This window comes from Monopterus albus, unplaced genomic scaffold (genome assembly GCF_001952655.1).
Source record: "Monopterus albus unplaced genomic scaffold, M_albus_1.0 scaffold56.1, whole genome shotgun sequence".
Lineage (NCBI taxonomy): Eukaryota > Metazoa > Chordata > Actinopteri > Synbranchiformes > Synbranchidae > Monopterus > Monopterus albus.
Window position 1 is genome coordinate 216,911 of NW_018127936.1, and position 16,085 is coordinate 232,995.

At 38.7% G+C, this 16,085-nt stretch overlaps 1 protein-coding gene across 7 annotated transcripts in view; it reads right to left on the reverse strand.

Moving 5' to 3' along the window:
* grid2 (glutamate receptor, ionotropic, delta 2) overlaps positions 1 to 16,085 on the reverse strand; it is a 437,846-nt gene that overhangs the window by 147,531 nt on the left and 274,230 nt on the right. For all 7 annotated transcript variants that reach the window (XR_002275145.1, XR_002275146.1, XM_020602378.1 and 4 more), the window contains one exon: positions 6,042 to 6,095. Coding sequence is in view for 5 of the 7 variants with exons in the window: in XM_020602378.1 (XP_020458034.1) it covers positions 6,042 to 6,095 (54 nt within the window). In the remaining 2 variants the exon portion in view is untranslated. The remainder of the gene's footprint in view (positions 1 to 6,041; positions 6,096 to 16,085) is intronic.

The following is a 16,085-nucleotide window of genomic DNA, read 5'->3' on the forward strand; positions in this document are numbered from 1 at the left end:
AATGTTGTTACATCCAGGAGTTGGGTGTCTTATATTTTATCTGTTTTGGGTTCAAATCCAGAATCTGTAAGAATAACTCAGCAACACTAGCTGACTAAGTGGAACAATCTTCTTCATTTAATAAATGTCAGCCTTGATCAGGGTGATTTACTTGAGTTCAAATACTGTACATCCACATACATAAAAACTATCAAATAGAGAGGAGGGACAGAGCTAAGGTAGGTGTAGCAAGATGAATGAATAAGACTGACAAAATGAAACAGAGTACAAAAATAGACCAAATGTTAATGACTAGTTAACAAGAGAAAACCTTCGGGGAATGTATGTCTTCATTCTCCAAAGCACTAAGGTTAAGATGACAATGGATTACAGTACCAAAGAGGAAGAAAACAAGGTAAGGCTATTTTATCACTGTTAAAAACAGCTTCTGTATGAGCACCAATAACAAAGAAGACAAAATTGTGATAAAAAAAATCTGATTCCTAGACTGTGCAGTGGAATCTGGATAGGAGGAATCACACTTGCCTTGAACAACAGGTATAGTGGAGTCGCTTAGCAAGAACAGGGCTGCAATCATGCTGGGTAACTTCCAGCTGTGCACAGAATGTGCACCACTGTTAACTTGTTCTCTCTCTAAAAGTACTTTGGTAGCTGTAAATAATAAAGTTCTCAAACTTAGCTGAGATTGCACCCTAAAATTACTGTCACATCTTCAATTTTTTTCCCAGAACAATGAATGGCACGACATCTTTGTCAGGTCACAGTGTTTCAAAATGATTTGAGTTCACTTTCACATACATTTATATCACTAACCACTAAATGGGGCTGTTAAGCGCCATGACTGTGTCCATTGTGGTTAATTGTTGACATCTGCACAGCAGTTATTATTATTAATACACAATATTAGTTACACGCCCAGTTCCTCAAATTGACTGGATCTCAGAATCATAAAATACACACACACACACACACACACACACACACACACACACACACACACACAAACAAAATATATATCTTATATAGCTCAGAAGATCACTGTGACATTGACTGCTTCACATTGGTGGAGTAAAATGGGCTTTGATGGAACTTCATTATCCAGAGGTTTGTAGAATGTTTTTGAATTACAGAAGACCACATAACCCTTCAGTTATATTCAAATCATGACCGTCCCCAAAATTTCGCTTGGATGACTTTTATAGGATATCATACCTTGTGAAGAGCCATCAATACAGTCCTGCAGAAATTTCCCCATTGTGGGATCAATAAAGTCCTACATACATACATACAGCCCTACATGTTAGGTAGCTAGCTACCTAACATGACAGAATAAAAAGCCTAATCTTGCCCCATCTTACTACATGCACTTGCTCCTTTCAGAGACAAAAAGGCCAGACATGAATGAATAGATAGAAAAAGTCAGAAAGGTCAGTAGTGGAGTTATCCCAACTTAAGAGAAAGACAGAAAAAAGAAGAAGCCATTTTTGTCCCTGATTATTTCTCCTCCTCATCCTCTCATCCAGAGTCAAATGAAGGAGATGGAGAGAGTAAGGATGATCAATTATGAACTGTGAACTCCCCGTCAGTGGGGTTGTGTGACTGCTGCCTGTAGATAAAGCAGAGTTATGACAACCATACAGTACCACCTCATCTATAATAAAGCACAGGGAGGGAGAGCACTTTAACACACAGGAATATTCATTCTCCAAAGTATTAAAATACATTAAGTATGAAAAAATATTGTAATCACATCCACTTTTAGCACTCTGCTAGAGGACTTTACATATAGGAGGATTGTGTCTACATCCGAACAATCGGAATATATTTCAATCTTAGCATTGATAACCAGAGTTAGGACTTTGGACTTTGTATCATTACTAGATATGCGTGAAGCTTTTATTTAAATTATTTGAGGCATTTATGATTTTTAGTACAATTAAAATCTGTGCCTCAAGTATTGTTTCTTCATTAATTTTTACCTGGTTTGGAATAAAATTAAAATTTATAATTTAACTTAATTCTTGGACTTATTTTTCTATAACTATGCCACTTTTTCACTTAATTTTCAGAGAACCTGACATAAATACTTTCTAGCTGCTCAGCAAATGAACTGAAAAACAGTTAATGAGCACTAATCATTTCTGAGTGAAATGATTAGTGTATTTTCAATATGACTGGTAATATAATCTGGAATATTTTGGAGTATGTTTCAGGGTTAAGATGACCAGTTTATAATTTATTTGAATCTATTACAATAAAAATAGCACAAAGTAAATATGCTTTGTAGAAAATGTATCTGATCGGATTACATTTTCTGCTGACATCATGAGGACACGTTGTTAATTTAAGTAGCTGCCAAGTCACAAACATGCTCATACTGCTCAGTAAAATGTTAACATATAGTGTATTTGTTTCCATCAAAATATATGATCTTACATTGCATTATTTACTTGTAGGGACTACAGGATGAATAAACTGTTTTATGTTTAGGTTTAGGACACTGCACAAGCAGCCTCTGCTCCCTCGCCCCATAGGATGATCCCAGCACAGTCAGGGTGGAGGGCTATGGAGGGGATCTCACTGTGGAACTTTCTATCAAGGTCAAACCTAATGCTCCAGTTGTTGGTAGGGGGAATATCATGATGGAACACTTGGCTTGGATCTTTCCCTGGCAAACCAGATGAGGCTCTCCCAGGGTATTGCACCCCCTCTGACTACTTCCTTCCTGCAGCAGCACTCTTTGTTGTCAAACCAGTGGTCCACCTTCCGTGGACAGATGAGTGTATCACATGTTGCTCTGATTAGAAAGCTTAGTCTTGCCTGTGTCATATTCCATAGGTCGGAACCAGTGATTTTTTTCTGACGCTAACATCTTCCAAGGTTGTCCAGCATCCATGTCAGCCCTGTCACACATACTTGATCTTATGGTGCTTTTCCTCCATCCTGAATACCTCTGACACCACCAGCCCCTTCCTCTCTTTTTTGGTGATCTTAGACCAGTCCTACTCCTCTTGTCTGCACTCACCCAATAATCTCTTAGCACTGCTGCCTTCTGATTGCCTGGCTGACTTTGGCTTGCATCTACCACTTACGATCGGTGAGGATGTGAGCTTCTGCATTCCTCACTGTCTGGTGGTTGAGCTCTCTAACATTAACATTACAGGCTTCAGTGGTTACCTGTGAGGATTTTGTTTGCTGAGGTGTTATCAGCTGTCAACCGCTCTCTTTTTGCAATTAGCCACCTACGAGTGACTACCAGACTATATTACAATGCTGTCAAAAGCCATTGGAATCTGAAATCTACAAATTGTTATTAATATTGTAAATCTAGAGGAACTGAACTGTTTGTCACTTTCCATTCTTATTTGTGAATAGAAAAGCTCCTATGACTTAGGAAATAAACACAGCTTAACTTGATGTGATTTGCACCTGTGAACACAAACTTTATATGCTGTATTGTCAGCTTTGCTTTTAAATCTACAACAATAAGAATGAGAAAACATACCTCAGTGATATTTTATTTTGATATTTTGATATTTTACAACTGAGGGTGGATAGGTCTGCTAGGCTACGTTTCACCACCGAGTCCTTGAAAGCAGCAGGTACAAACCATTACTGGCTACATGCTGCTAGACATACATGCAGGCTGCAGAATAACATGATAAGTCTCCCACAAAGCTAAGCAAAGAGCAGTTAGCTGCCAGAAAGCATGAACAGATATAGAAACAGATAGCTAACAGGTTTTAAAGCATTGTGGAGGCAATTTATCTCATGGCTAGATGTGGATTTAGCCCACATGACAGTCAATACATGATTGACTGCACAGTATCTTTTTGACATTGCCGTCTATGTTGTGTGAAAGGTTTAATGCAATAGATAATTTGCTCTTTTTTTATGCGAGTAGTAAGTCTCGAGTGTTATATTATGAAAACACATCAATCTCAATAAGCAGAGGAGACACATTTACCTAAGTGGCATAACAATTCTTTGCTGAAGCCAGTAACTAATTAAGACAGGTTGTTATCAATGGATCTATCCCCATTTTTACATGTGATAAGGTTGCCATCTTCATTAGAGTAGGATAGGGTAGGGTAGAACTTTATTTATCCCACAGTGGGGAAATTCCAGTGTTCCAGCAGCAGTAAGGGACAAAAACAACAGAGCAAGCAACAAGGCACCATAAGAACAGATACCACACACCAATCTTGATAGACAAATTCAGAAAGCACGGAAAGAAAAAAAACACAAAAGAGGACAGAGCTATTGGAACTCGCTGCTGCTCAGTGTGGCCGCGTCTTAAAAAACAAATTGAGAATACCCAAAAACAAGACAGTACAAGCATTTCAAAACAGCAAGGTGCAGGGACAAGGCTACTCTTGTCCCTCACTCCCTGGTAGAATTAGCATTTAAAAAATGCAAAAAATAACAGTGAGAGGTTTTTTGATATACTTAGGGGGCATGTGATAATATTACGGCAGCCTGTCCTGCATATCAAGTATGAAAAAATGTAAACCTTCCTTCAGCAACTCAAACAATCTAAAAGCAAACATCAGAAGGAAATCACAGTATTGGCTGTCTCTGCAGCATTAATGTATGTTATGCAAACTAATATTTGTTTCAAATGCATACTTTTTTTCTCAAAACTGAACAAGTAATAGGAATTCTGAGCCTTGCAGCATTTATAGTAGCAGCATTTTTATACTTACAGTCTATGATAACGGAATGGGGGGAAAGAAACTGCAGTATGCTAAAGCAGCCGAGTGTTTGCTAATGCTGTACCAAATTAGAATTTAATTGTTCCTGCAGATGTTGACTTTTGCTCTTCTTTCAGTACATCTGCTTGTGTATGTGATTCTGTTTGCACACTTGCCTTTGTTTGTACAAGTGTGTGGCAGCTTGAACCCCCTGCTGTGCCTTTCTAGTTTACTGTAAAGCCCAAGGCTACCAAGACACAGTGCATTAGCTAGCAGTGCGCATTCAAACGTGCACACACACAGAAACTCACAGTCAAGTTACTGTATGATAACTCCAGGGGACAGTAACTTGACTTACATTAATTTCCTGGACACTTACCCTAGCCTTAACCCCACCTCAAAATAAGTCATCACTCTAAAGTGTAATGATTTACATTTTGGTGAACTGCCTTTGTCCCCCATAACCGCTAAGTCCCCATAGTGTGACTGTGTAAACATGTTCATGTCCTCACAACACGAGTAACACCCTCATACACACAGGTTTGTCCAGTTATGCGGGGACACTCATTGACATTATCATTGACATTACTCATTGGTGCATTCCCCAGGCCCTTCTGCTACAAGTACACACACATGCAAATGTAACTGATAATGTTGTTTTTTAACACACTTCTCATGAAGTAAGATGAAAGAGGAGTTTATATTCAAAATGAATATGAAATTATAGCTGACGTTCAAGTTTAGTTGGATGTCTCTTTTGTCCAGTAGTCATGCTGACCGTTGATTATGAACATGGATGTAAAAAAACTCACGGGACAAAAAACTTTATACTCTGAGGAGTAGAAGAATGACTTTGTGCACTGTCAGTGCTTGTCTGCTCTTATTAATCCAAAAACCCCTTAATATTTCAGTAGCGATACTCATTTTAAACCAGCAGATATATGCTAATCCAACGGAATTCCTCCAAGGCCACCTTTGCCATATTTGAAAATTAAAAAAAAAAGTGTTTGCATACCATGGCTCTATGTTAAAAAAGTGGTGAGCATAAAATATAAAATCTTTATTGTATTGTTTTTGCTTGCGGTTAAGAACAGCGGGAGCTCACTAAAATAAACTTTATTGTCCTTGGCAATAATGTTTTGTGTTGTATTGGATAAAGTGATGTGAAACAAAAGAAGCCAACTTTTTAAGCTCTCCTCTGTCCTTGAGACATCTAAGACAATAACAAAATCAGACAGATCAGGCTTAAGGATCTAAAACCATAAATATACCCTGGATAATTGAAAGAAAAGGGTGAACTAAAGGCGAAGCAATACAGAATCCATAAATCATTTCCATCACACTCACCTCATTAATCAGGATCCAGTGACAATCAAAGGCCACCAAGTTGGTCTCCACCACCTGCAACACAACAAAACACACCACTGCATTTAGAATAGGGAAGAAAGGATGTCATTGGTATGGCAGAAATAAGCAGGCTTCACATACTCTAAGTGATTGGTCATAAGAAAAGAAAGAAGTTAGGAGTAAGTTGTGTCTTTTTTATGTTTCAAAGAAATAGCAAGTCTGTACCGTCACCTTTTAAGATATTTTCTGGCTTGGATAATGTGATTCATGGTATCTGAAGTGTGAATATTATGAAAAAGAACATCATGGAAATGTGCAAGCTTGAAACTCTGTGTGAAGCTTGGCATAAGTGATTTGAGAAAACTTCTATCAAAAGGTTCTCAAGGTAGCTGTCAAGAATCTTACAAAACACATGCAAATATGACAACACTTGTGTGTGACATGCAAACACCTACAAACACCTACCCATCCTTAAATCTCAACATTTCTCACTAATTTACACGGAATACACAGATTTTTGAGTGGACTTCACCCTCTTCCTCTCTGTTTCTACTTCTGTCTCATAATCACAGACAGTTAGAAGAAAACCTTCTAGTGCAATTTAAATATTTATGTGTCATGTCTTAACCAGTAACTACATAATCGTTAAACCCTACAGCAAGAAGACTTTGAAATGGTGCCATGAGACCAACTACAATTTAGAAATCCAGACACCCCTACAGTACATCATTTCTGTTGTAATGTCATAAGTTTCCCTTTATATTGCAGCAACAGCAGGTCACTGTGTATCTGCTTGTTCGAGTGTTCCTCCTGTTATCAAAACTCTGTCAATGTCTGACGCCCTTTCTCAGTCATTCAAGGGTAACATCTCTTTACTCCTGCTGCGTTTGTCTTCTTCTCACCTGACCCTTCTTTTTTATGTCTCCTCATTTTCAACACTGTCCTCCTGGAAACTGCTACAGAATATGTTGTTTGTGCCAGCAGGTTACTATGACAAAATGTTATAGTTTGGCAACCAGCGACCATATTAATGATGACAGGAGAAAAGGATTAGACATATAGAGACACAAAGTCTGTTTTAGCTGGGTGGATGGCTAGGTAGACAAAATACAGGACTTTCCCTCTGGACATCCAAGTTCAATTCTAATGTGTGGTTTGTGTTTTTGTTCCAAAACATAACAATGTGGCTTTGTTTCTAAATGTAACCAAGTAGGTTTTTCCTAAATCTGAACAATATTCTTTTGCTCCTCAACATAACCAATTTTTTTTTTTCCTTAAATAAAACAAAGAAACTGTGGTGGTTTCATAATCGTAACATCATAGTTATGACAGAGTTCCATTAGCATTCTGCTAGCTATCCTGCTAGCTAGCCAATGCGTTTTCAGCTTTTTCATGAAGACAAAGGTCTGTAAAGCTTGGTAGTGTGACATGTTGTTAATATTGGCATAATTTTTGCAATACCTCCCGCTATCGTAAGAGGGTTATTTAATGAGATGCCTCCGATAGGGAAGGGACAAACGACCCGAAACAGGCAGAAATGTAAGCTTGGACACAAGATACATAACATCTGTTAAGTATGAGTAAAGGACACATTTCTAAAGAATGAATGGAACAATGCCATTAAGAATCTGGAAAAAGAAAATGGTTATACGGTAGAAAAACATTCATAAATTTGTTGGTGTTCTACTCTTGTTCACTAACTCAAAACAAAGAGTAATGTCATTCATTACCCACTCTTTCTGTTCTCATCTATCATTTCAACTCTGTTCTTTTACCCACTGCTCTCTTTACAAAACACTTTCAAGGCATTTCATTCAATTGACATCATTTACTTCTGAACAAGGATAAGAGTGCAGTCTTTGTACCTTGCTTTTGACTTTCTTCTGTCTGAAACACTTGTTTCTGCCTCTCCCCTCTTAACTGTCTCCCAGCCTACCCTTTAATTTTGTTCTCTTATCATTGCTCCTGCCTGCCTCTCATCAGATCATCTATGCACTTGTTTAATTGCTCACTTCTCATTCTTTGACTGCCCCTGCTCCTTTACTCGCCTCTCTGTCCAACCCTCTCTCCCCTCTACTCCTGGTGAAAAAATACAGTGCCACTCATACATCATTAGCTATAATTGTCTAGGTGACTAAAGCACCGTGTGTCATAAAACACTTTTTAGCCATAAACAAAAGGCAACAGCTGGAAAGGGTGACGGAGCATGGCTAATAGTAGTTTAATCTTCCACAGAGTCTCCATAAAACTTCATTATTTTAACACTGACTGCTGCCATAAAATAGTCTTTCTATAGGAAACATGGCTGTGACAGAGACAAGGAATAAGGCAGGAAGGAGAATGATGGAGACAGACGCAAAATTCAATCTTTGCCTTTTGTTCTTGTCTATCAACATCACTGTTCCTCTCTGCTCCTACTTATTCCTTCTGACGCTGCTTTGTATGGGACCGTATGTGAAAAATAAACAATAAGAATCACTAGAATAGTAAAGGTTATTCATACGTTTTGTCAGTTCATGCTATATTCATCTCTAACTATTGTCATACTACAAAAACAGAAACAATGAGCAGTGAAGGAAAGTATTTTACTGTCACCCCCTGTTCCCTTCCCTATCTGTAAAAAAGCTAAGCAAACCTATCTGTAAAATTGACTTTGTTTAAACATGACAATGCAAAAATGTGTGCATACCTTTATCTGTGAATGCAATTTAGTGTGTAAAATAACGTAAACATGTACTGTATATGTTGATGTTTATATGTGTAACCGGGTCACCATCGGTCACATATGCATGCAGGTTTCCACTACTCTCATTGTGACCTCCCTCCAGCAGCTGTCTGGACAGATGTCTCATGCTAATTAGCAAAAGGGACTCCTAACACTAGAAATGACTCCTGGGGCTTTGGAAAGTTTCAATACACGCACTCTCTCCCTCTCATACACCCAGCCACGCAAACAAAAAACAATCACAGCTACAACAAATACTGCTAACATCCAAAATTGCCATGTTTGTGTACATGTGCACTGTCCACACATACAAACTAACAAGCTACTACAGCCTTGTTAACAACTCAATTCCAACATGACGGGTAAGCAGGAGTCACTTGGGCATCGTTCCCTTAATGCTACCACAGAGATCCTTCTGACCTCTCTGACCAGCTCCACAGTAGCTTCATTTCTGCCCAGTTCACACTCTCTGAAGCCAGAAGATCACACAGTAGCTTTGTGGCTCGGCAGAAATCCAATCACTCAGTGTCAATATAAGTAAGCCTTTTCTCAAAGACTGAAAGCAGACAGAGAAAACTGAGACTGATCTGCAGCATCTTACTAGTGTGCACCCCACTCTTGTTTGCATTTATTGAGTGGCTATGATACAGCCAAACAGCATTTTGATTCTGGAATGAGCTAAATCTACTCCTGAAGGAGTCCAACAAAGAGAAAATCATTGATTCTAGCAAATGACTACTGTAGAGTCACGGATTGCTGCTCATACCAAAGTATAACTTGAGAAAAGCAGGGTAGAATTAATAATGTTGTATGCATGCATTCCATGTTCAAACACATACAGTATATAAATAAAAGTAGCACACACACCACTCTTTAGACAACCCTTCAAACCAAGGAAATATTGTAAATGCAGGATGCCTTCTTTGTTTAATCCTGCCTTATATACACTGCCTCCATGTGCAAGGGGGTAAAATGTTAATGCCGAAGCATGCCTAAGCACATTGTGGGGAAGGCTTGAAAAGGGAAAGTGGGTGTTACTATTGAATAAAGTGTTCTAAACTGAAAATTAATTGTGTAATTTAATTTTATGCACTATTTGTGATCAAATCAAGCAAACAGCCTACAGCCCACCCTCCAAACAAGGCATATCCATGCTTCACATTTAAACGTGCAAGCACAAGCTGTGAAAGTACAGATATACGTACATGCATACAACTGTGGCACAAAGACGAACATCTAAAAACACAAATATGCTCACTTGCAGAAATCCATTTCTACCACTGCAGTACACCCACAGCTGTCGAATTTGTCCAAAGAAAAATACTATATGGTTATGCATCCACTGACACACACACCAAAAAGAATCATGCAATCACCTGGACCATCCAAGCCTTAGATTTGATTACTATAATCAGTTTGTATTTCTGTTTCTGCATATGTGTGTGTGTGGAAGGGATAAGATGTCTATGTCTGGGCCTTGAGGTGGTGGCGTATGATTACTGTTAGCACCTCAAACCCTTCCTTCCACCTGAATGCAATAAGAGCAAAGAGAAATATATACATAGAAACTAGCACATCAGAGTGATAGAAAGAGCGTGGGCATGGAGAGAGGAACGGTGAGACAGACAGACAGGAGATGTTGATTATTAGAAGAAGAGGAGAAAAAATAACTTGTTTAACTGTGACTGTAACCAATGCTGTGACATCTTTCTTTATTGGACTTCCAGTTGAGGTAGCTTCTGTCATAATTCTCTTTTCTTTATGCTAAAAAAAAAAAAAAACTAAATAAGTCAGTGAGTCAAGGAGGCTTATTTAATAAAACATTATATTTGTTACAAGACTCCATACAATAAGCACAGCTGAATAAAAGAAACACATTTGCATTTCATACCATTTACAATAAAATTTACTTCCAGCAGCTGAAGAGCCAGAATTCAAAAAAGCTGAATTGGAATTAGATTGTATGACATTTACATTTTAATCAGACTGTGTTGTATTTGTGTGAAAGCTTTCCAATCCATTTATTAGAAGAAACAATAATCTATCTGCCTGTTCTCCACTTTCTGTCACCCCCTTGCTAGCATGCTTGTGCTACTGTTAGCTTTGTTCTGCCCCTTTCAAGCTTCTTAACAGCTTCATACAATTTAGTTTAGTTGTTCCCACTTAAGCACTCCCTGTTATCAATTAGTGAGCTATCCAGCCACTTTGCACCTTGCTCTTTCATTCCCCTACTCTCTCTTAATTAATTACAGATCGTTTTACCTGTGTCTAATTTGCATATCTCACAGATCTATTAAAAAAACAGAAGAAAGCATTACCACCTCTTATTCTAAAAAGGAGAGGATTTTATCCCCTCATCGTCCTAATTCATTTTCATTCATCCTGTCTCTCCCGTTCTTCCCACCTCTCTCTCACACTCCCTGTTTACGAACTGAGCATTTAGTGCATGCTAACTGAGACCTTTTCCCCCCTCATACATCATAACTGGTGCATGTCACTGCTGCCATTTAGGCTTAATGGTACTCACTTCACTCACACTACGCCCACCGTGTGCGTGACACATATTTGATTGTGTGTTTTAATGTCAAGTGTGTGTGTGCATGTCTGTGTGTTAAAAAGAGACAATGTCAAGCAGAGGGCATTATCAAACTCCTCTGCTCTATGGATTTATATACTTGGTAGAGGAGCTCTGAGCTCAGACTGATGGCGTGCAAACAGGTAAACACAAACATAAGCACATAAACAGGCACTCCACTGGCATTCATTTTGTTACACACTAGCTATTAAGACTGCTAATCTCAACCCTTCTGTTTGTTCTCCTGCTGCCATGTTGTATGAATAAACAACACCGTGCACCCTGCCCCATATACACATCATTATGAAAACAGATTCAATGATATCAGGTTGTCATGAAGAAACTAACTCACTCACACATTTTGAGCACTGCAAACAGGTCAAAGCAGTGAATTGTGATGTTAGATGATGTATTTGGATAATATTATATAAAAAAACTGCTCTGACACTGAGGATAAAGGGGGAAAGTATGACTGTGTAAATTCCGATTTTATGAAAACTCACACCTGACGATTTTGTTACAGACATTTTGAATGACATTGTTATAGCCAACTAAGTTTTTTTTCAGTCTGGTGAAAGGCTGATATTTTACATTAGCAATAAACTACTGCTTGAAAGATAGCTTACTGATCCTATTTACAGAGCTCATTCCAAAGTTTGTTAGAAAGCAATAAGAGGTAATGTTATTCATTTTAATGTAACGTTTAAGAAGTAATGTTATTCATTTTAATGTAACGTTTAGAAATGAGGGCAATTTTGGCCAGAATATTACGTAGTCTTTTTTTTCACCATCAGTTGCTGAACATTCAGTAATCTATTGCTCTACAGTAGTCTTTGTCATTGTAGTCTAGCTGTTTAGTCTCTAACTCTTCCATGTTCTTAACTGAGTTTGTATGTATTTTGCTAGTATACTTCAGCAGACATACATACTGTAAACTGGTGATAGGAATTCCAGGCTGAGACGCTGACAGTAATAACTTGTGTAAGCAGCAGAAACAAAGAAAGAAAGACAAATAAAACTCAGAAGGACAGCAGCAAACAGAAAACAAACAGAAAGCATCAGCAGAAATACAATGAAATTGTTTTTTTTCATTGTTTTGAATTGCTTTTTTAGTACAACTTTTCCATCTGTATTGTCAGCAGCAATCTGTCTGTGAAAGTTCTTTGATATTTGATTTAAAGGTTTTCACGTCTAAATCAAAGCAATTTGCTGAATTGTTGCCTGTTCCCAAATACACTATAATGCCAGAAGTATTCACTCACCCATCCAAATCAATGAATTCAGGTGTTCCAATCACTTCCATGGTTACAGGTGTATATAATCAAGTACCTAGGCATGCAGACCGCTTCTACAAACATTTGTGAAAGAATGGGTCGCTCTGATGCCACCTGTGCAATAAGTCCAGTCGTGAAATGTCCTCACTACTAAATATTCCACAGTCAACTGTTAGTGGTATTATAATAAAGTGGAAGTGATTGGGAATGACAGCAACTCAGCCACGAAGTGGTAAGCCACGTAATATCACAACGCGGGGTCAGTGGATGCTGAGACGCATAGTGCTCAGAAGTCGCCAACTTTCTGCAGAGTCAATAGCTACAGACCTCCAAACTTCATGTGGCCTTCAGATTAGCTCAAGAACAGTGCGTAGAGAGCTTCATGGAATGGAGATCTATGGGCGAGCAGCTGCATCTAAGCCTTACATCACCAAGTGCAACGCAAAGAGGAAGGGTGGCTAGTGGCAGAGTAGTGGCATATTACACATTTCTGCTATCTGCAGAACACCATAATTGTCATGTCTCAGGTTTTACCTGTGAGTGTCACATTCTGAGTTGTGTCAAATAGCCATAAAAGTAGACACTACAAAATAAAGTTCAAAAAGTAGTAAATGGTAATAAAAAGTTCACTGATAAAATGCCACTGTACTGCAGATCACTTCTCAGCCTGACAGTGCTGTCTGCTAAGATGCACTGATGGGCAATGGAGGAAGCAGTATAGCAGAATATTTTCTATCTTTTGGAATGGAGGTGTTTGAATGACCTCATTCTGTACTGCAGCTCACGTCAACAGAGTGGCACAGCAGCAGGCGAAGAAAACAAAAGCCCAAATGTGAAAAAGTGTGTAAATATTTGTGAGGTTCATCCTGAGTGGACACAGTTGAAGGTGAAGAGGAAGATGTTAAAGGTGGGCTTGCTCTTAGAGAACTAGTAAAAACTTATTTGCACTGCATGCAGTTATACAAATGTATCTGAATATATCATTTTAAAATTGGTATAGTAGGTAGTTCATATACAGGGCCATTACAATATCAATAGCAATATATCTTCTGGAAACAGAGGGCAATGCAATATATTCTTGGCCTTGGATGCACTGGACCATAGTATGATATAAACCAGAGGGGTGTCAAAGGCCTGTGTGATTCCTACCAACAACTAATGAGTCCAAATCATTAGCATTACTGTCTGCTTAATTAGCCTGATCCCGCTGCAGTCACACACCAATGATCCGCAAAATCTAAAAAGGTTGTGCATGTATGTTAGCGAGACAGAGAGGGATGGGGTAAAGATACATTTGAATAATGCAGACTGTCTATGTGTGAGTTTCACTGACTGGTCATGAACAGTTTCATTGCAAACCCCATTTGATCAGGTCTCTTAATTCATCTCTCATTCCTCCTCTCACCCACATAGAGCACACACAAGAACAAAGAGCTGTCACATTCAACAAAGCTAGCAAACTTCATCTTGACAAGGTCTCACCCTGCTCACCAATCCACCACACACACCATCAGCATTATTGATAAATCATTCACTTTCTGATGAAAACACGGGGAGAAAAGAGCAGCAAAGTCATGCACTTTTTTGTCCTTTCAGCAGATGTTTCACAGCAGCTCTAAGCTTCCCTCTCTCTCTGGATTGCCCTCCTTGTCTCCTCTTATTGTCTTTCTGTCTGAAATATAATGGTAGAACAGTGAAGATCTGTGTGTGTTTTGATGGCAAAGGGGTAACAGGGCCAACATGCAAGACATCCATCATCCTCAAACTGTGCGCTTCTGTGGGTATGTGTGTGCATGTCAACCTTTTAGTTTATTGATCTCAACACAGATCCCGACACTGCCAAATCTATAACAAGCACACACACAGGCATGTGCATACAGCTGCACACATAGAGTACAGCACAACCAATTCCAGCTAGTATGACAATAGGAAATTTGACATTTATAGATAACAGTTGTGTGTGTATGTTTGTGGCCTTGTGTGTATGTTTGTACAAGTTCTTTAACTAAGTGCTTTTCCCAGTAACAAAGGAAGGGGATAGTTGTTTTTTTTTATCCCACACATTCAGTATACCTGTCCATAACATCCATCTATCCATCGACGACAATCAACAATCTACACTCACAATCACAAGCTATCATTGTGGATATTCCTGTCCATACAAATAAATGCTCAGTGAGGTTAAACCTTGAACCATTTAGCATCAGCCAGTCCTTAACTGAATCAGCAAGGGGCATTTACATTAATGGAGATGATCATTTCTATGGCGATGAAGAAGAGGTATTTGTATGCAGGGCAATTCAACAGTGTACAAGTACATTGCTATATAATATAAAATATCCACCAAACAAAATAAACACTGCAACAGTATTTAATCAGGACACTTGTGTGCATCGATTTAAACACATTTCTTCCCTGTAAAGATTATTTGATAAATACTCTGCTCTCCAACTTCACAAAAGCCAGGGCTACAGCAGTGAACAGCTGAATGAGACTCTATATATTTAAGATATTTTATGCATCCAAACATGGGCCAGTAATTCCAAATAATGCTGTTTACTCATCTTGACGCAATAAATATGAGCAGAATATGAGCCAAAAGTACAGACAATCATCTTTAGATTACAGGCTTCTTTTGGCCTCAGTAAAACATCTTCACGATACGACAGCTGTGGCAACAACAACAACACATCCAGCATTAGCTCAGTGGTCCAACCAACGGGAGGTCATGTCAGAACAGAGAACAACAGGGAAGAAGAGAGCAGAACACAGGTGAATTAACAGATTAACCCATGACCTAAAATGTCAAAACCCATACAAACCAAGATTACCTATGGCAAGGTGAGATGAGAGCACTGAAAAGTTGGCTGTGTGCACATTTGTGTTTGTAAGAGAGTGAGAGCAAGACAGATGAAAGTGGATGGAGATCTGCCTGCTGACAGTCTGTCCATATGCAACTTTCTCTGCCCCTCTCCCTGACCGCATTATATTAAAAGTACCCCACAGGTCAATTGCTCATGACACCAGATTTTCACACGTTAATCATACACAAACATGCAGACACACACATACAGTACATACTGTACATGACCATAGGACACCGAGTTTTAGATGCATTCATGGTAACTTTTTTAGCTCCTTTAAGGAGTCAGACAGCACAGACAGGGCAGAAATAAAGGCACAAGACAACAAATGCACGAAGCCCACCTGTTCCCTGCTGGCAGATAATGTGAGAACCACATAACTGATAACCTCCAGAAGTAAACCATGAGATTTTAATTAACAGCAAGTCAGCATATATACAGCTATTCATCAATAGTGTTAAAAATATCAATAACAGAAAGGAGCAGTATCTCAGCACAAAATGCTAAAAATGAGCAAAGCACACAACAAATCTTTCTTCTCTCAGTATTTCCAATAACAAAATGATAAATACTTCAGTGTTCACTTGTCCAGTGCCAAAAGACAAC